We start from the raw sequence: 21,897 nt of genomic DNA on the forward strand, positions 1-21,897 counted from the left end.
AGGAAGCCGAGGAGGAAGAGGAGGAGCTTGTTTGGGAATGAGAAGAGCAGCGCTAAAGTGCTTTCTGTTTGTTGTGCAGAGTTTACATAAATAAAGTTTCATTTGAACGATGTGACTTACAGGTATTCCAGTTTCTCCATCTGCTCCAGGCTCCCCGGCGTCTGCTCTATCGCCCTAAAACAGAACACAACAGAGCTATGATGAGTGTGTGTGTGTGTGTTTGTGTGTGTGTTTGTGTCTTTCATTCTCTTCAGAAGTTACATTGTCACATGTAACATCTTCAACACTGATGTGTAAGGATGTAATGATAACCGGATTTGAATGTTTATGCAAACGAGGGTACATAGTGCTGCTAATTTAATTTGCGGTTTTCAATATAAAACTTGGTGAAATGATTCCAGTGTGTATCAGCAGTTCAGTACATTTTAACAATACCAATACCGTACATCTCTGTGTATAACAGCCTGATAAATTATACACTTGAATCTGGGTATGTGTGTGTAAGGAACTCTGAATCTGGGTATGTGTGTGTAAGGAACTCTGAATCTGGGTATGTCCGTGTGTGTAAGGAACTCTGAATCTGGGTATGTCCGTGTGTGTAAGGAACTCTGATATCAGACAGGTAGTGGGGGTTCCCAGACATTCGGCAGGTCATAAAAAAAAACCAACCCCCTTAAGCCACAGCAATTCGTTTGAACCCCTCAGCACACCAACACATAATAGGCTACACATCCTCATGATCAGCCTCCCAACAGAACTGTGTCACAGAGCTGCCATGACCCTTCTACCACACACCTCCACAACGAAGTACCATCTTCAACCACACAGACCACACTCTGACTAAACAATCACCACTTGTGCATCGTCAGTCAGGTAAGTAGGTCAGTTGGCGACGGGCAGTGAAAGCTGTTGGCGTTTAGAGGGCCCTGCCTACCGCACGCACGGCGGCTTTTGAAGTCTGCCGTCTCTCTGAACTTCTAACGGTGGTCGGGAGAGCGACGCGCAGCCTGTCATTATAGGAACACGAGGGGCCCGCGCGATCCTCTGAATTGGCACGGTGCCACGGTAATGGTTGTAAATACTGCGGGATGACGGTGTTGATGAGGGGCTCGGCATGGAGCAGCCACCCCAGGGATGGAACCGAGCGAGCGCCTCCCTGGTAGCCACGCTGGGTGGGATGAGATGGGTCCCATTCTGACTGATGATCCGGCGTATTGATTGATTTGTGAGAGGTGAGAAGGAGAAGGAAAGGCAGAGCGAGAGACAAGGGATGACGGGGAGGGAGAAGGAGAGGTAGGGAGAGGCAGAGAGGCGATTCGAACCCCGGTCTGCTGAACCAATACCAAGTAAAACCCCAGCTGGAAGAAACCTCACTTAGCCTACGTACTGCATCCCCATAATAACAAACGCTAAGTGATCTACCGCTAAGTGAACAAGCCCTGAGAGCCAGACCCATAGCCGTGCGTTCCAGCCCAGCCAGTCATATCGCAGTATTTCAATCTCCCGTTCTGCATATGACACAATATCTCCATCCTAACTACGACCTGTCTGTCCCAGGATCACGTCCAACCCTGTCATCATCGGTCCGCTGCGTGCCGCGCAAAGCCTTACTGAATGCTACACGAACATTATTTCTGAGCCATCGGAGTATTCTGGAGCGCCATAATTAGGAGGGGGGCTGGATTGGGCGGCTGTCATGTGTGTTTTAAACTTAGAACTGGTGTCTTGGGTCACAGGAGTAATGTGTAATCAGAAGACGTTTTAATTGCAACGTTTAAACGAGCCGTTCGCCAGCTTGTCGTCAAAACCACTACACGACACTGCAATGTGGAACCCTGTTTCATGAGTCGACACTTTCATGTAGCCCACGCAAGAGAAAGTGTATTTTGGTGAGTGGTGAAAGGAAACAGGCCTTGTCTAGATGTAGCCTACTGTAGACTAGTGCAGAGTAGGCCTATAGAGAGAGTTGTCAGTTTTCTCTCTAAACATACCCCACGTTCTGGGCTCCAAATGTGAACCACCTCATACATCTTTGTGAGCAGCTGATAGCATCTCGACCGGGGGACTACGGATGAAAGTTATCCTCTGGTGTATTTACACTTGTTGTTTATTGATATGCACGGTCTCTTCTTATACTTATACTTACTTATTATACTTATACTTAAACTGAAGCATATTTTACTGCAATCATCAGGCCCACTCATATCCACCCAGACAGCAAGCGGATCTGGGCCATATACAGGCCAGATCTGGCACTTGTGGCTTAGTTCCGGCCCATATATGGCCCAGATCCGCTTGCTATCTGGGCACTGTCTAGTGTCTACTGTTATACATCCATGACTGTATCACACCATGAGAGATTAAGCATACGATCTCAACAGCACCATCACAGCAGGAGTCGCCATGAAATCTACACTGAAGTGCACTGTAGGACCTACTCCATTCTGTCCCATTCCCTTATTAAGACCCAAATGTCAAATATGTAAAACTCTGTCAAACCCGCGTGTGTAACCAGTAAATATGTCCCTTTTCTTTTTCTACACAGCAGCACTGAAAGCAGACCTCACACAAAGCAAAGCTCAGGGAGTTACACCGGTTACACCTAGTAGGAACTGACATTAGTGCGCTTCCACTAAACATTCCCCCACCTAGAGAGGATAGCAATTACCAGTGCGACTTTATGGGGGATTTCACCCAAACAGTTTTGATTCATGTTTTACTGGGGAATTTTACACATGCCTGTCAACATTCCAGAACATTTTGATTAATGTGCAGTTCTAACTACTGACTGTCCTTTTTATTCTGTAATGTTGCCAAGGTTGGCAAGACAGGCAGACAGAGGGACGGACGGACGGACAGACAGACAAGCAGGCAGGCAGGCAGACAAAACGCAGATAGGCAGACAGAAAAGCAGGCAGACAGACAGGCAGACAGACAAAAAGCAGCAGACAGACAAGCAGGCAGACAGACAGGCATACAGACAAGCAGGCAGACAGACAGACAGACAGACAGACAGACAGACAGACAGACAGACAGACAGACAGACAGACAGACAGACAGACAGACAAGCAGGCAGACAAGCAGGCAGACAAAAAAGCATGCAGACAAAAAAGCAGTCAGACAAGCAGGCTATAGCAGCAGGCTAGTCTGCCTGGTCCGCCCCGCTCTGCTGCGGCATGGAAGCCTGAGGGTGGTGATGCGGTGTGGTTGTTTTTACAGCCCCGTGGGCCTGTGTGCTCCAGGATGTGATTAGAGAGAGTAGCAGCCAAGCCCTGGTACGGCCCAGAGCACCGAACCAAATCCACCCCTATGAGGTAGCTTTCATCTGGGCCACCACATCAAACACCACCAGGGTTAGCTAACCATGCCCCTGCACCCCAGCCTTGGGAGGAGTGAGTGTGTGTGGTGTGTGTGTGTGTGTGTGTGTGTAGTTTGTGTGTGTGTGTGTGTGTGTGTGTGTAGGAGAGTGTGTGTGTGTGTGCGTGTGTGTGTAGGAGAGTGTGTGGGTGTGTGTGTGTGTGTGTGTGTAGGAGACGGTGGGGTGGGGGGATAACCTGGGGTTTGGCTTCCTGTTTATGTGGAGCCGTGGCGTTTCCCCTGGCTTCTAATCCAACATGGGAGGAGAAAACGAAAAACATTTTTTTAAACAGAGAAAAACGTTTAGGCTACAGTACGTCTTTGAGAATAAGCCAGCGGAGACGGATCTGTGACTGTGTGAGATATGTCCGCAGAACAGGTGCAAAAAAAATAAAGAAGGATGGTGTTGTGGTCCCGCCACTTTTCGTCCTGCTGGTCCTCCTGCGCCCGGGGCCCGGACCCCCTCCCCGGCCCCTGGACTCTCAGCCCCTCTCTGCCCCTGCTTGTCCCCCTGCTTGTCCCCCTGCTCGTCCCCCGGGGCCCGGACCCCCTCCCCGGCCCCTGGACTCTCACCCCTCTCTGCCCCTGCTTGTCCCCCTGCTTGTCCCCCTGCGCCCGGGGCCCGGACCCCCTCCTTGGCCCCTGCTCTGCGTGGCTCCCAGCCCTGCACTTCCCGTCGCTCCCCCCTGGGAACTTTGCTCACTCGTCCCTTATCAACTGCTTTGCTTCCAACTAGTGTGTATTGTCTTGCGTTTGCGACAGCAGACAGTATGTTACAGCAGCTATGGCGTGCTCTACTGTACTGTATATAGTACTGTAATCCTCTGTGGAACGTCCTGTATTAGGGATGCACCGATGCATCGGCCGATGTTGACCTTGTTGACTGCCATCGGCCCATCAGCAAATAAAATGACATTCACCGATGGTAGTGGCCGATGTTATGTCGCTACAATTACGGCTTTTTTTGTTGCAAAACGTAGCCTACCCTGCTGCAGATTCGGAGAAGATTGGTGACGTAACGCCTCAAACGCACGTGTAGTTTGCATTCAAATTAAAGTGAAATAAAAATTGGCATTTTGCAACCAAACACTTCATTTCTTTGTTTCCCTGGCACAAAAGGGGGAATAAAAATAAAATAAAATAAACATCGGCCATCGGCCGGATTGTTATTTTAAACATCGGCATCGGCCCAGAATTTTGCAATCGGTGCATCCCTATCCTGTATGCATCCTCACACCCAACAGCGTACGTCTCATCTGCGTAACAAGACCAAGACGCGACTGGAGTTTTTTGGCTGTGGAACTGACAGCGTAGCCCCTCGTGTTCAGCCATCACACTGAAATAATCTGGAGGTTTCCATGAACAGGTTTCGTTTTTTACAATGCAGAAATGTCAACGTGCTCCCAAAACATCCTTTTAGCCAATTATGGGTCTTGATCAAACATCCTGCAAGCCTGAGACCTTTATCAAAACTCTTTTACGGGTAACAGGTGTGTAGAGTTTAATACGCCGCTAATGGGCTTCAGAGAAAGAGAGAGAGAGAGAGAGAGAGAGAGAGAGAGAGAGAGAGAGAGACTTTCTTCTGGTGATAAACAGATGCTGAAACCGATGTAAAGCTCTGAAAATAGCTTGAAACAGGAGCTGAACACACACTGCTCCATATGCCACATAAGACGCACGCGCACACACACACACGCACACACAGACACACACACACAGACACACACACAGACACACACACACACACAGACACACACACACACAGACACAGACACAGACACACACACACTGTCTACCGCGGAGCCAGGTTAGACCTACTGGGATCTGAATGGAACCTTTGTACTCTAAAAACAATTTACTATATGGGTTGTGGTCCAGAACCTGGGTGTTCATCCTAGAATCTCCTGCATCTCTGGAAAATAACGTCTCTATGGTTCGACACGTCTTCTGTTGTCAAGCATACAGTACAAGTACAGTACATTCTACAGGTCAGTTCAAAACTGAGGCCATAGTGCAACCAAAATAACATCCGCAAGCAGTGGAAACGAGAAGCAAAATCGTCGCCAGACATTTATAGTATATAGTATATAATAAAATTGAAAATATGTGTATTTCTAATTCAGGGGTAGCAGGTTTCCTGTGGCCCCCAGTCTCAAAGTCTCAAAGCAAAACACTTCAAACACGAACTTCAACGTCTGTCAATGTTTACATGTGAACGGACATTTCTCCACCGACAACACCTCAACTCTAGGAATAGATTCCCCAGAGCGGCCGCCATCCCAACGTCTCTCTACCTTGAACGCGTTTCTTCATTTAGAACCAGGGGTGAAACTGATTTTTCCATCTCCTATTCAAGCCATGACCACCCAGCGCCAGATGAAAGGCAAACCGCAAATATGAAAGCCCCTCCAAAAAAAGCCGCATATATTTTCGCCCCTTCTCAGAGGAGCGAGAACGCCTTCCCGCCCCCCGGCTAGCGACACCCCTGGCTTCCCGTCCTCTGATCACGGATCACAAGGAAGGAACGAGAAGGAGAGCTTGACTGACGGTGTGGAGAGGTTCTGGTGTCGGTCGGTGTGTGTGTGTGTGTGTGTGTGTGTGTGTGTGTGAAGTCCTCCAGCGCACACGCTGTCATTAAACACACTGTGAGACGGTGAAACGGCTCAGCGGTCAGTCTGGGCGAGCGCCAGGCTACCAGGATGTAACCACCGCCACACACAGACCCGCCAGATCTATCCAGCGGTGTGTTTTTGTGAGGAAGTGGACGGTCAGCTCACCTTGGGTCCCACGGGTCCAGGTAAACCAGCGGTCCCTGGCAGTCCAGTCACTCCCTACACAACAACAACAACAACAACAACATCAGATAACGAGTTCAACAGTAACAGGTGCTGTCCGACAGAGGAACACACTGAACAACTAGCACACTGAGAGTCTTACTAACTCTTACTAACTGATTAAACCTTATTTTACACAGATGGCAACAGATGAATATCTGTGGAGTACGCAGATACTGTGGTATAGTGTGTAAGTCTGTTGTACTAAAGCTGGGACTACACATAAAAACTAGCCTTCTTGGCTAATTCTGGTACATTTGGTAAATGGACTGCACTTATATAGCGCTTTTCCACCTTAGCGGCACTCAAAGCACTTTACAATGGCCTCTCATTCACACACACATTCACATACCAATGGAGGTAGCTGCCATGCAAGGTGCTAACCTGCTCATTGGGAGCAATTTGGGGTTAGGTGTCTCGCTCAAGGACACTTCAACATGTGGACAGTCGGAGCTGGGATTCGAACCACTGACCCTTCGATCATTGAACAACCCGCTCTACAGACTGAGCTACAGCCGCCCCATTTGTTAATGTACACTGTCCCTACCAAATAAACAAACAAACAAATGTATATTCTTACTGTGGTATAGTTAGCTGTAGTACTGTATATTCTTACTGTGTAAACTGTACTGTATATTCATATAGTACTGTGTAAGTTGTAGTGTATATTCATATAGTACTGTGTAAGTTGTAGTGTATATTCATATAGTACTGTATAAGCTGTAGGACTGTATATTCATATATTACTGAGTAAGCTGTATGTTCTTACCGGTGAGCCAGTCTGTCCTGAGGGACCCTGTGGTCCAGTCTGTCCTGGGCTGCCCTGCTCAGAGGAGGACGAGATGAGGAGTGAGGAGATACTGGACTGAGGTAAATATAGATACTGGACTGAGGTAAATATAGATACTGGACTGAGGTAAATATAGATACTGGACTGAGGTAAATATAGATACTGGACTGAGGTAAATATAGATACTGGACTGTAGTACATATAGATACTGGACTGTAGTAAATAGATACTGGACTGTAGTAAATAGATACTGGACTGAGGTAAATAGATACTGGACTGTAGTAAATAGATACTGGACTGTAGTAAATATAGATACTGGACTGTAGTAAATATAGATACAGGACTGTAGTACATATAGATACTGGACTGTAGTAAATATAGATACAGGACTGTAGTACATATAGATACTGGACTGTAGTAAATATAGATACTGGACTGTAGTACATATAGATACTGGACTGTAGTAAATATAGATACTGGACTGTAGTAAATAGATACTGGACTGTAGTAAATATAGATACTGGACTGAGGTAAATAGATACTGGACTGTAGTAAATAGATACTGGACTGTAGTAAATATAGATACTGGACTGTAGTAAATATAGATACAGGACTGTAGTAAATATAAATACTGAACTGTAGTACATATAGATACTGGACTGTAGTAAATATAGATACTGGACTGTAGTACATATAGATACTGGACTGTAGTAAATATAGATACTGGACTGTAGTAAATAGATACTGGACTGTAGTAAATATAGATACTGGACTGTAGTAAATATAGATACTGGACTGTAGTACATATAGATACTGGACTGTAGTAAATAGATACTGGACTGTAGTAAATATAGATACTGGACTGTAGTACATATAGATACTGGACTGTAGTAAATGGACAGAGAACTTTCATTCCAGCTTCCTACGTGGATGTTTCCACGTTCGTCTTGCTACAGGTTGTCTGGTCTGTGGCGTTAGCCTCATGAACCCAACCCGCTCCGGTTCCATGTAGCGAAACAGAACGTGCGCTCGCGAGATCAGGGCGGTTCAGGAGGCTAGGCTAACTGAGGTACCTTCGGTCCGGGAGACGCCAAACTGTCCAGCTGCAGCTGCGCGTATCCGGGTCCCTGTGACAGAAACGCCTTCTTCACCGTCTGGGTATTTGTGCGCTGAAGGCAGTACGGTCCTGAACTCATGAATATGACCCCCTTACATACAAGTTACCGTGGTAACTCACCGTGGGTCCAGGAGGTCCAGGTGTACCCCGAAGGCCAGGAGCGCCCATCTCCCCCTGCAGGCAGAACCGACCAATCACAATCAAGAACAGGGGCCGTGGTCATGCCAGCATTAAGTATAGTTGAACTACTACAGTGGGCGACCATAAGGAGTACTTTGGTATTTAGCATCGTAAGACCTGTTAAAAGGTTATTTATGATCATATACTACGGTCCATATCAGAATTCTGACACTTTGCACTCTTGAGATATTAGTGCTCATTACTCATGTCACAGCTAACCAGTGGCGGGGATCTGTATCCAACTTTGGGGGGGACATTTACATTGACATTTTGCGTATTTTTTTGGGGGGGCATCGTCCTACGCGGCTGTATGGTCATTTGAATGCCACTACCTCAATCTAAATATTGGAGGGGGGGGGGGGACAATTTTAATGATCTCAAATATTGGGGGGGACATGTCCCCCCTGACCCCCCCAGGACCCCCACCCCTGCAGCTAATCATGTAAAGGATCTGACCCAGCTGTTGCTGTGACTTACCTGTGAGTGCATAGTCTGTCCAAACTTCGATTGTAAATAACCTTATAACAGGGCTTATGATGGGCTTATGACTAAACGCCAAACTACTCCTTGAAGGGCTTAAACACAGAGGTGGACGCATGCTTACCCTGGCGCCGTCGACGCCCGGCACACCCTCAGTCCCTGCTGGCCCCGCCTCCCCCTGGACCAGATCCATAAAGACCACAGCGTTCACACAGGAGTCAGAGAGGACAACGACAACCAGATAACGGGTCAAACGGGCTGAGCGTCCGCCGGGCGGTCGGTACTCACGTGATGTCCGTCCTTCCCTGGCTGTCCAGGCATCCCAGAGGCCCCTGACCTCCCCTGAGAGAGGGGGACCGGCAACACATGATTTATATCCTCTCAACTCAAATTAAGCAATAAACCACGTTGTTAGTGGAGTGCCTAAAACCCCCCTAGCTGTTATAAAATCACTATAACACACGGCCTCAAGTGGTTTATTGCTTTTATACAACGGTTACTACAGCTATTAGTGTAAAATAGACACACAGCAATGTAAAATATTAACATTTATTCAAAACGAATAATAATCAACGAATAATAATCATTCCCTCAATTCCGCCGAGCAAAATAGTTCCCCTAACAAATGAAACTACAATGCATTGGATCAAATGGGAGGCGCATTAATACTGAACATGGAATGATATGCGGTCCCAGGTGTGTGTTACAAAGTATTTTAACACGGCTTCCAGCCAATCAGAATCGAGAACCAGAACTAACCGTTGTATAATAGGCCCTGTGCACCAGCTCCACTACTTCCTGAAAGTCACTTGGCATCTAGATTTCCTGAACTATATGATTGGATTAAGTAATTAATCAGGTGTGCGGCAGACCCAGCGCACACCTGATTAATCACTTAATCCAATCATATAGGACAGGAAATAAAGATGCCAAGTGACTTTCAGGAAGTAGTGGAGCTGGTGCACAGGGCCTATACAAGACAAGATTGTGTTGCCTCTGGGTATGAAATGTGCTATACAAATAAAGCTTTGATTGATTGATTGATTGACGCGGGCTGTCAGAGAGAGACGCGGGCTGTCAGAGAGAGACACGGGCTGTCAGAGAGAGAGGCGGGCTGTCAGAGAGAGACGCGGGCCGCCAGAGAGAGACACGGGCTGTCAGAGAGAGAGGCGGGCTGTCAGAGAGAGACGCGGGCCGCCAGAGAGAGGTGGGCTATCAGAGAGAGACGCGGGCTGTCAGAGAGAGACGCAGGCTGTCAGAGAGAGACGCAGGCTGTCAGAGAGAGACGCGGGCTGTCAGAGAGACGTGGGCTGTCAGAGAGACGTGGGCTGTCAGAGAGAGACGCGGGCTGTCAGAGAGAGAAGCGGGCCGTCAGAGAGAGAAGCGGGCCGTCAGAGAGACGCGGGCTGTCAGAGAGAGAAGCGGGCTGTCAGAGAGACGCGGGCTGTCAGAGAGAGACGCGGGCTGTCAGAGAGAGACGCGGGCCGTCAGAGAGAGACGCGGGCCGTCAGAGAGAGAAGCGGGCCGTCAGAGAGACGCGGGCTGTCAGAGAGAGAAGCGGGCTGTCAGAGAGAGACGCGGGCCGTCAGAGAGAGAAGCGGGCCGTCAGAGAGACGCGGGCTGTCAGAGAGAGAAGCGGGCTGTCAGAGAGAGACGCGGGCTGTCAGAGAGAGACGCGGGCCGTCAGAGAGAGACGCGGGCCGTCAGAGAGAGAAGCGGGCCGTCAGAGAGACGCGGGCTGTCAGAGAGAGAAGCGGGCTGTCAGAGAGAGACGCGGGCCGTCAGAGAGAGAAGCGGGCCGTCAGAGAGACGCGGGCTGTCAGAGAGAGAAGCGGGCTGTCAGAGAGAGACGCGGGCTGTCAGAGAGAGACGTGGGCTGTCAGAGAGACGTAGGCTGTCAGAGAGAGAAGCGGGCCGTCAGAGAGACGCGGGCTGTCAGAGAGAGACGCGGGCTGTCAGAGAGAGACGCGGGCCGTCAGAGAGAGAAGCGGGCCGTCAGAGAGACGCGGGCCGTCAGAGAGAGAGGCGGGCTGTCAGAGAGACGTAGGCTGTCAGAGAGAGACGCGGGCTGTCAGAGAGAGGTGGGCTGTCAGAGAGAGACGCGGGCTGTCAGAGAGACGCGGGCTGTCAGAGAGAGACGCGGGCTGTCAGAGAGAGACGCGGGCTGTCAAAGAGAGACGCGGGCTGTCAGAGAGACGTAGGCTGTCAGAGAGAGGCGGGCCGTCAGAGAGAGGCAGGCCGTCAGAGAGAGACGCGGGCTGTCAGAGAGAGACGCAGGCTGTCAGAGAGACGCAGGCTGTCAGAGAGAGAGGCGGGCTGTCAGAGAGAGACGCGGGCTGTCAGAGAGAGACACGGGCTGTCAGAGAGAGGCGGGCTGTCAGAGAGAGACGCAGGCTGTCAGAGAGAGACGCGGGCTGTCAGAGAGAGACGCGGGCTGTCAGAGAGAGACGCGGGCTGTCAGAGAGAGACGCAGGCTGTCAGAGAGAGACGCAGGCTGTCAGAGAGAGAGGCGGGCTGTCAGAGAGAGACGCAGGCTGTCAGAGAGAGACGCAGGCTGTCGGAGAGAGAGGCGGGCTGTCGGAGAGAGACGCGGGCTGTCAGAGAGAGAGGCAAGCTGTCAGAGAGAGACGCGGGCTGTCAGAGAGACGCGGGCTGTCAGAGAGAGACGCGGGCTGTCAGAGAGAGACGCGGGCTGTCAGAGAGAGGTGGGCTGTCAGAGAGAGACGCGGGCTGTCAGAGAGAGACGCGGGCTGTCAGAGAGAGAGGTGGGCTGTCAGAGAGAGACCCGGGCTGTCAGAGAGAGACGCGGGCTGTCAGAGAGAGACGCGGGCTGTCAGAGAGAGACGCGGGCTGTCAGAGAGAGACGCGGGCTGTCGGAGAGAGAAGCGGGCTGTCGGAGAGAGACGTGGGCTGTCAGAGAGAGACGCGGGCTGTCAGAGAGAGACGCAGGCTGTCAGAGAGAGAGGCAGGCTGTCAGAGAGAGACGCGGGCTGTCAGAGAGAGACGCGGGCTGTCAGAGAGACGCGGGCTGTCAGAGAGACGTGGGCTGTCAGAGAGAGAGGTGGGCTGTCAGAGAGAGACGCAGGCTGTCAGAGAGAGACGCGGTACTCACAGGTTTGCCGTCGGGGCCCGGCGGTCCCTCCCTCCCCTTCTCACCCCGGAAGCCCTGGAAGAGACACAGACACAAGCTCACATCACGTTCTCTACAGCCACGCCCACCCGCGCGTCCGAGGGCGGGGCTTGATGCTTCCCCTACAGGCGAGAGAGCGCGGCGGTGTGTGTTTGTGTGCGTGTGTGTGTGTGTATGCGTGTGTTAGTGTGCGTGTGTGTGTGTGTATGCGTGTGTTTGTGTGTGTTTGTGTGTGTGTGTTTGTTTATGTATGTATGTGTGCGTGTGTGTGTGTTTATGTGTGTGTGTGTGTGTGTGTGTGCGTTTGTGTGCGTGCCTGTTTGTGTGTGTGTGTTTGTTTATGTATGTACAGTATGTGTGCGTGTTAATGTATGCGTGTGTGTGTGCGTGTGTGTTTGTGTGCTTGCGTGTTTGTGTATGTGTGTGTGTGCGCGTTTGTGTGCGTGTTTGTGTGTGTGTGTGTCTGTGTGTGCGTGTTTGTGTGTGTGTGTGTCTGTGTGTGCGTGTTTATGTATGTGTGTGTGTGTACAGTATGTGCGTGTGTGCGTGTTTGTGTGTGTGCGTGTGTGTGTCTGCGTGTGTGTTGTCAGACGAAGGCCTCACCATAGGCCCTGGCAGACCAGGGATGCCAGGTTTGCCCATGGGGCAGTCACAGCTCTCTACAGCAACCTGGCGCTCCACAGGGCACTGGCAGACAGAGGCGTCAACACATAAAAACAACAACACAACAACAACACAACGACCATGTATCCACAGTCTTACAAGCTGGGGATAACACACGTAGGCGAGGGAAAACGAAATCCAACTCACCCTGTCATCATGCTGTTGGGCAAAAAACAAAATCATAGAGAAAGTGAGAAGAGATCGAGGGAACGTCTCAGAATGTTCCCCGGTTCCCCGGCAGAAACCTCGCCCTCTATCGGAACGTGAAATAACAGGTCTCCCGTAGACTGAGGCGTATATCATTACTGTCGCCGCAGTGTGCTGTGCATGTACTGTGGACGTTCACTATTATTGTAGGGTTCCTGTTAGAGTCACAGTGCTTGTATGTTTTTTTTGAAAGGACTGACCACAGAGTAGATCTCACAGGCCGTCTCCTTCTCGCTCTGCTCCGGGTCGCAGTACAGACGCATTTTCTGGAGCTCGACCTGGGGGGGCGACAAGGATGGTCAACCGACCGTGGCCACGCTGCGTGTCTCCCGCCCGGACGAGGAAGTGTGTGTTCATAGAAACGTGCGAACGTCCCTCTGAAACAACGTTCTAAACTGACTAACTGACTCTGGTGTTGTGCGGGGGGGACTCACGGAGACGGTGGCGTCCATCTTGACTTTCTTGGCGAGCTGCGTTTTGCCGTTGACGTAGGCGTGCGCCGTGGCCTCCAGCAGCTGCTCCTCGATCTTCATGTCGTCCAGGTAACAGACCACGCGTCTGGGTTTGACCAGCAGCTTGAGCTGGTGCCAGTCCCCGTCAAACAACCTCTGGAGGAGAGGAGAGGGGTTAGGAGGAGAGGAGAGGGGTTAGGAGAGGAGAGGAGGGGTTAGGAGGAGAGGAGAGGAGGGGTTAGGAGAGGAGAGGAGGGGTTAGGAGGAGAGGAGGGGTTAGGAGGAGAGGAGGGGTTAGGAGGAGAGGAGAGGGGTAAGGAGGAGAGGAGAGGGGTTAAGGAGGAGGGGTTAGGAGGAGAGGAGAAGGGTTAGGAGAGGAGGGGTTAGGAGGAGAGGAGAGGAGAAGGGTTAGGAGGAGAGGAGGGGTTAGGAGGAGAGGAGAGGGGTTAGGAGGAGAGGAGGGGTTAGGAGGAGAGGAGAAGGGTTAGGAGAGGAGAGGAGGGGTTAGGAGGAGAGGAGGGGTTAGGAGGAGAGGAGGGGTTAGGAGGAGAGGAGAGGGGTAAGGAGGAGAGGAGAGGGGTTAAGGAGGAGGGGTTAGGAGGAGAGGAGAAGGGTTAGGAGAGGAGGGGTTAGGAGGAGAGGAGAGGAGAAGGGTTAGGAGGAGAGGAGGGGTTAGGAGGAGAGGAGAGGGGTTAGGAGGAGAGGAGGGGTTAGGAGGAGAGGAGAAGGGTTAGGAGAGGAGAGGAGGGGTTAGGAGGAGAGGAGAGGAGGGGTTAGGAGAGGATAGGAGGGGTTAGGAGGAGAGGAGAGGTTAGGAGGAGAGGAGAGGGGTTAGGAGGAGGGGTTAGGAGGAGAGGAGAAGGGTTAGGAGAGGAGAGGAGAGGAGGGGTTAGGAGGAGTGGAGAGGGGTTAGGAGAGGAGAGGTGGGGTTAGGAGGAGGAGAGGGGTTAGGAGAAGAGAGGAGGGGTTAGGAGGAGAGGAGAGGGGTTAGGAGAGGAGAGGTGGGGTTAGGAGGAGAGGAGAGGGGTTAGGAGGAGAGGATGAGAGTTGAGCAGGAGAGTTGAGCAGGAGACGAGGGGAGAGGATGAGGAGAGGAGGGGAGGAGAGGAAGGTAAGAGGAGATGAGAGGATAAGAGGAAAGAAGGAAAGGATGAGACGGGAGGGGAGAGGAGGAGAGGAGGGCAAGAGGCAAAAGATTCTGCCAAAATATGCAACAACAGAAAGGGCACGAAGCCATCATCAAACTATCAACCAGCTACAGCGAGTTAGGAAGCTGGTATAAGTGACAGGGAACAGTCGTTGAACATCATTTGATAGCTGAACATTCATAAACAATCAACAAGACACAAACGAATTTACTTGAAATCTCTGAATATGCTTTTGCCTGTATGATCGTCGTGTCACCTTGATGCCGCGGTCGTTGAAGATGACGCTCTGCTCCTTCTTGGTGACGCTGGTGCAGGTGAAGGTGACGGACTTGTCCGCCCCGCTCGTGGTCACGGCGAGCTGCTTGAACCCCTCCTGGGACAGGACCCTCAGTAGGTCCAGCTTCATCTGATTGGTCGGGCTCTTCAGACGCAGTGTGGCGACGAACACGTAGGAGGGAGGGAGACCCTCGGGGAAGACCGCCCTGGAAATAGAGAGAGAGAGGGGGGGAGGGGGAGTGGAGAGGGAGAGAAGGTGGGGGGGGTGGGTGGAGAGAGAGGGGGGGTGAGAGAGAGAGAGAGCGATAGAGAGAGAGGATTGAGAGAGAGGGGGAGAGAGAGAAAGAGAGGGGGGAGATATATATATTTATAGAGAGCGAGCGAAAGAGAGGGAGATGGAGAGAGTGATAGACAGAGAGGATGGAGAGAGTGGGAGAGAGAGAAAGAGAGAGAAAAAGAGAGAGAGGGGAGAGAGATGGATATATATAGAGAGAGATGGAGAGAGTGATAGAGAGAGAGGACAAGAGAGAGAGATTTATGTGTGTGTGTGTACGGTACGGTATGTGTGTGTACTGTGCATGTGTTTGTGTGTAGCTTTTCGGCGTCCTAGCCGGCTAAAGCGTCGTTCGTGAGAAGTTGTGTGTTTTTCTAAGTCAGGGGCCCCGAGCCGGAGCCCAGCGTTTGGGGGCCCAGGGGCCCGTGAGGGCCGGAGCACTACTGACGAGCGACCCGGCGACGCCCGTCGGCCGCACGCGCGGAACCCCACCTGGTGCTTTCCGTGAAGTCCAGTCGAGGGCTCAGCAGGTAGGCGGCCTCAGACACCAGAGAGCCCTGGACCTTCTTGGCCTTCAGGTCCACCTTGAGAAGGGACAGCAGCTCAAAGCCCCGCACGTTGTGGCTCGTCCCAGGGATCTGGGCGGGACAGACAGACTCTGAGAGAGAGAGAGAGAGCGAGAGAGAGAGAGCGAGAGAGCGAGAGAGAGAGAGAGAGAGAGAGAGAGAGAGAGAGAGAGCGAGAGAGAGAGAGAGAGAGAGAGAAACAGGAGGGTGGGGGGAGGGGCAGTAAGTCAATCAGGCCACCGATAAAAGAGTAGTGATTCTCTCTCTATCTGCGTCCAGCCCCATGCCCGGGCGTAGCAGCCTCACCCTGGCAGAGTTTCTGCTCCATGGCGTCCCGGATGTTGCCGATGGCGGTGTAGTCCTCGGCGTACAGCACGTAGGTGGACGGCGGCGTGTTCGCCATGGACACCAGCTCGGAGTTGGTGATCTCGTTCCCCACGCCGACGGCGAACAGGACGATGTTCTGGGCCTGGCGGAGTAGGACATGGGCAAGTTCCTTGACCCTTTCTATCACAGCGAAGACATTCATCACGGGCGAAGAGTTTAGAACTCATCATCGCATGCTCTAGTAGGTGTAGTATCATAGTATGTACTAGGGATGCACGATGCATCGGCCGAACATCGGCATCGGCCGATGTTGGCCTTGTTGACTGCCATCGGCAAATAAAATGACATTCACCGATGGTAGTGGCCGATGTTATGTCGCAACAATTACGGCTTTTTTGTTGCAAGACGTAGCCTACCCAGATGCAGATTCGGATAAGATCTGTGACGTAACGCTGCAAACGCACGTGTTTGCTTTCAAATTAAAGTGAAATGAAAATCGCCGTTTTGGAAACAAACACTTCATTTCTTTGTTTCCCTGGCACAAAAGGGGGAATAAAAATAAAATAAAATAAACATCGGCATTGGCCATCGGCTGGATTGTTATTTTAAACATCGTCATCGGCCCAGAATTTTGCAATCAGTGCATCCCTAGTATGTACATGTATAGTACTCAGTACTTATACCCACATTGCCAAATCACATATGTACAGTAGGCTACCTATCCAGCCTGCTCTCATTTCATGTTTCAAACTATCCCAGTAGCTCACACATACTGTAACACTAGTGTTAAACGCCCCTACAGATAGAACTAATTGGGGAAACGTTGATTTTCACATTGTGGGCCCTGAACCCTGGAACTCCCTTATTACCCTGCAAACTGTATCTTGTAAATGCCACTCATGCTAGTTCTTTTCATTTTCTTACTGTACTTTAATAATTATTCTACTCTGTACCCTTGTACTTTGTCAGCACTTTGTATTGCTCGTACTCTGCTACTGTATTACAGTATTCGTTGATTGTAAGTTTGAACATTGTCATTGTTGTCTGCACACTGTCACTGCTCTCCACTCAATTACTGTCGTTTGTAAGCAGGACACATCTGTAAAAGAGACTTGGTCTCAGTATGTTCTTCCCTGTCTGAATAAAGGCTTCTATCTCTCTACTCTATCTATCTATCTATCTATCTGTCTGTCTGTCTGTCTGTCTGTCTGTCTGTCTGTCTGTCTGTCGTCTAGGCCGAACACTGGGCTCCGACCCCTAACCCCTTTCCTCTAGACCTTTCCCCCAGACTTTGACCTTTAACCTCTACAGAAGACACTAAGCCCTTCCCTGACCCCCCGACCCCTACCTTGGCCTCCACAGCAGCGTCTACCACGTCGTCCTGCGACCTCCCGTCCGTCAGCACCACGGCGATGCGGTTCCTGGCCGCCTGCGTCCGATTGGACGAGGGGAAGACGTGCTGGGTGGCGAACTTAATGGCCCGGCCCGTCTGCGTGTTCCCCCCCAGGTACCCGATGGCGTCGATGGCGGCGACCAGATCCTGATTGGTCAGGTGCTTCCCCAGCGGGATCTCTAGACGGGGCGTGTCGCTGTACTGGACCACGCCCACGTGGGTGTGGTGCAAGCCCACGTCGAACCCACTGGTGATGTTCACCACCCAGCGCTTGGCGAGGGCGAAATCCGGCGTTCCGACGCTGGAGGACCCGTCGATGATGTAGACCAGGTCGTTAGAGGCAGTGCTGCAGCCTGGAACAGGCAGCCAGGTTAAGAGGAGAACAAAGAACGCAAAAAGAGATTCATCCAACCTCAATAAAGATCATAGAATCGTTAAATAAAGAGGTTCTCACAGGTTCCGAATATTAACATCAGCACTGAGAACGAACCGGAAGAGAACCGAGATCCAGAGCTCCTCCGAACTGTTCTAGGGGAACAGAGGCAAGTCTACTGGGGCTCACCTGCTTGGAAGTCCCCGTGGATCTCTGCTCTCAGCTGCGGGAGAAAGGTCCATATCCAGACCGGTCCTAACGTCCAGGTCTTCATGGTGCTTCAAGAGTGGCTTCTGTAAGGAGGATGATGTAGTCAGCTTACAGGATTCACGCCAGCTGTAGAGGATGTCCAAAAACTGCTCTGAGAAGCATTCTAGATCTTTGCAACAAATTAGAGTGGAGACTAAACTCTTCAAAGCTCTCGCTCTCCCACATGTTCCATTTTCAGATGGGACAAAACGAGCACGAAACGTGACGAGCTACAGCATCTATTTATGTACATAATTATAGTCTTTTAAGTCACTTAAATTTGCCCTTACAACACACAATCTGATTTCCTCATGAAAGACAGTTTCATCATACAGAATAAAACACATGATCTTCATTGACCAATTTGGACAAATTAACTAATGTAATTGAAACAGCAGTTCTCAACTTCCGTAATTCCCCTCAGTCATCTGTGGCTGTGAGCTGTTCATAACCCCTCTTACCTTCAGTCTTGCAAATCCCAGACGTTGCTCATCCAGTGACCAGCCACCTCTGCACCGGTACAACTCCCAGAACTCCCTCGCTAGCTTACAGTACACTTTGTAGAGGGCAGACAGGCTCTACAGTATCAAAGCAACTAGCTGAGAGCTTGCGCTTGTGTCTGTGTGTGTGTGTGTGAGAGAGTGAGAGTGTGTGTGTGTGCCTCCAGATCTGCCCCGTCAGCTGTTTTATACCAGGCCAGGCAGTGACTAGCAGCGGGACCTGAGGTCTGGGGGAGGGAGACCTGATGCTGGTGGCTTTGGGGCTGGACTCCAGGATTACAGGGCGTGGGTTGGCTGGCTGGCTGGTTACACACACACTCCTCCCTCTCTCCAGAGCCAGACTCAGCCACCTGTGTGTCAGACAGACTAACATGCAGCAGTAACAGACAGACTAACGTACATTAGTAACAGTGACTTAACGTCTTAAATTAGATTTTTTTTCTCTCCAGATGCTGAACATTTCGTGAGCCAGATAGCGAGCTAGCATGGCTAGTTATCTTCAGGTATTTGTTGCTTCAAGCCAAGGTTCATGTCATACGCTCCAACTGGAGACTAAACATTGGTGAAAGAGATGAGGAATTAGAATTGGATGCTTCTACAGTAGAGTAGCTCTGGCACCTGTACTTTTCTAGAAACTCTTGAGGGCATGAGGATTGAATGTAAAGGTGAAAGTTGCACTGACAGGGAATTGTGATGAAACACTGCCCTCTGCTGGTAAAGAACAAACATTACCAATACTGAGATTCACATTCCATGCAGCTCCGTATCCTGCAGTTCTCCTTATAGCCAGCATGTGGCCGTTTCTGACAGCTGTAGACAAGGGATGTAAGAATTCCTTGCATAATCACTGCGCTCTGACAAGGGGGACAAACAGTGACATTGGATGAGAGGTGTGGGTCGCACTCGAAAAAAGGAGAGATCTCATTTCAAAATGTTAGATTTGAAAGGAGTTCATGGTTTTCAATACAAAACTGAACCATCTATCGTAAACCCCAGCCTAGAGGTCACCTGGGAGGACATACTAGCGTCATGTCCAGGGGGTGTACTTACGTGTATTTACTTACGTTACACCTGGACAGGGGGGAAGGGGGGGGGTCGCACTATGGAGGAGGAGGGAGACAGATCTGGGGGGAGGGAGGGAGGAGGGATGGACAGGGAGCTAAGAGAGAAGATGACGTGAACGAGGGGAGGAGGAAGAGGAGGGGGAGACGGAGAGATGGGAGGGACGGAGGGATGAGAGAGAGGGAGACGGGAGAGAGAGAACGAGGAAGAGAGATGGGTGAGAAAGGAGAGAGGGGGAGGCAGAGGGAGGTCAGCGAGGGCGCTGGAGGCGGAGTTAGGTTCGGGAGCCCGGCGTTAGCCCCGCCCCTTGGCGTGTGTGAGAACCAGAGTTCTGGGTGGCTGTCGTGTATGTGTGTGTGTGTGTGTGTGTGTCATGCGAGGACATGGGCTCGCGTGATCCAGTCAGCTGGATCCCTGTGAGTCCTAGCACGCTAAAACGAGCACTCTGATTGGCAGGCGCCGAGAGCCATGCCTATTTCCATTTTAACACGAAGAAAACAACAAAAAATTCACCGCCCTCTCTGTCCGTGACATTAATGACCAGCAATTCACCTCCTATTTCAAATACATTAAAAAAAATCCCCAAACACTTCAAATAAAATGTTGAATATTTTGCTCCCACCAATGGCGTCTCTTGGAAGGGGTGTTCTGAGGCTCATTAAGGGCCAATAGGAGAGCTTCCTCAACAATTACGAACGGTCACGCAACAGTGCCGGAGCAGGATTAGCATCTCCGTGGCAACGCAGGCCCCGCCCTTGGCCTGCAGCTGTCACAGTGCACCAAGCGCTTACACCTGTCTGAACCGTGCTACTTCTCAAAGAGTTTAAATGAGACGGCCTTGGCAAATCTTGACCAATATCGTCTTCGTTGTAATTCATAAATATTCATGTGTCGTCGCTGTAAGTCATGCATTTGAAGGTGAAGGCGTCGGCATCCCAGAAGCCTCAGACAGATCACATACAGTAAGAACAGGTGTGCAGACAGACAGAAGCTTTTATTACAGATTCTTATCTGGTAGACATTCAGAGTGGCACACTGACACATACAGTTCAGTTTCTTACTGAAATGCTTTCTGCAGTTTTGCTGTACAAGGCGTTGTGTGTGTGTGTATGTGTGTGTATGTGTGTGTATGCTTGTGGAGAGGGAGAGTGTGTGTGTGAGTTCAGGAGTCAAGTAAGGTCTGATGTTCCAGGTGTGGGGGGGGGGGGGGGTTCCTGTGCCGTCTAGGTCCCGGGGTCTCTCCGTGCCCCCCGGGTTTCTGTGTCCCAGCGCTGCTCCTCCAGCTCCGCCCACCGCCTCCAGGACTCCGCCCCCCGCCTCTCATCGGACCGCCTGACACTCCCCCAGCGTGCAAAACACAAAAAAGCCGATTGGTGGTTCTCTGCAGTAGCACTACCGCAGAGGCCTAGTGTTCCAAACGTGTCACTGTCCCTCCCAGGACGTCTCGTCCCCCTCCTCCTAGTCCTACTAGGTCCCCTCAGGTGGACGCCGGGGGCCTGGCGCATGGGGACGGAGGCCTGTGGGGGTCATTTTAGGGTTTCAGAGTGCATTAGTTCCAGTCTGGATTCAGACCAGGGCTTGTTAGAGGGTCGTCCGGCGCCAAGCGAAGTCCGGTCCAGGTTTTATAAAGGGTCAGCCTGTCCGCGTCACAGTCCAGTCCCAGTCAAGTTCAGTCCAGATTAAGGTCGAATCATATTCCAATCTGGACCAGTCCAGTCCGGCCCGGTCCAAGTCTTATCAAGGGCCCCTCCGGTGCTGCCCGGTCAAGGGCCAGGCCTTACTTCAGCATGGAGGTCATGGAGGTCATGGTCATGGTCGGCACGGCGATGTCCTTAAAGATGGGCTGTGTGACGCCGGCGTAGGAGGGCTTGTTCTGGTTCAGCGTCTCGATGATCATCTGGCGCATGTCGCGACTGGCGTCCCCGCGCACCGCCAGCAGCGCCACGATGTGCTCCTCTCTACGGAGAGACAGGAGGGACACGCCGTCACTAACAGGGCTGCGCAATAAAATCCATACGGCAATACATTGCGATACTGTATAGATTTTCGGAGGTAAAGTATTGATGCTTTCTTTTTTTTTTACTTAAAAAAAAACGTAGATATATAGATTTATAAAATGAAGGATAGAATAGATTTCCCATTTTAAATGGATCACCTCCAGGGAGCGGGGGATAGAGTTGTATTTTCAGCTGTATTTAAACATTTTCAGTCAATTATGTAGTGTACAGTATGTATCGTATCATATTGCAATGTATCGTGATAAAATCGTATTGTGATAAAATCGTATTGTGATAAAATCGTATTGTGATAAAATCGTATTGTATCGTGAGATCCTTGCCAATACCCTAGTCTCAAACCTGGACTAACATTTGGATCAGCCCATGCCAACTTTCTTTAAAAAAAAACAGTTCATTTGTGGTGTGTGTGTGTGCGTGTATGTGCATATCCATGTGTGTGTGTGTGTGTGTATGTGTGTGTACCTGATGTCAGGGTACTTGGAGACCAGCATGGACACCTCC

The 21,897-nt window shown here is 50.9% G+C and overlaps 1 protein-coding gene across 1 annotated transcript in view; it reads right to left on the reverse strand.

Annotated features, from left to right (window-relative positions):
• Nucleotides 1–20,413: 20,413 nt before the first annotated feature.
• Nucleotides 20,414–21,897, reverse strand: part of exoc3 (exocyst complex component 3) — a 14,220-nt gene continuing 12,736 nt past the window's right edge. Inside the window, exon 15 of the mRNA XM_084457775.1 lies at nucleotides 20,414–21,336. Coding sequence (XP_084313901.1) covers nucleotides 21,156–21,336 — 181 coding nt within the window. The 3' untranslated portion in view covers nucleotides 20,414–21,155. The remainder of the gene's footprint in view (nucleotides 21,337–21,897) is intronic.

The sequence above is a fragment of the Borostomias antarcticus genome, assembly GCF_949987555.1.
Source record: "Borostomias antarcticus genome assembly, chromosome: 24".
Classification (NCBI taxonomy): domain Eukaryota; kingdom Metazoa; phylum Chordata; class Actinopteri; order Stomiiformes; family Stomiidae; genus Borostomias; species Borostomias antarcticus.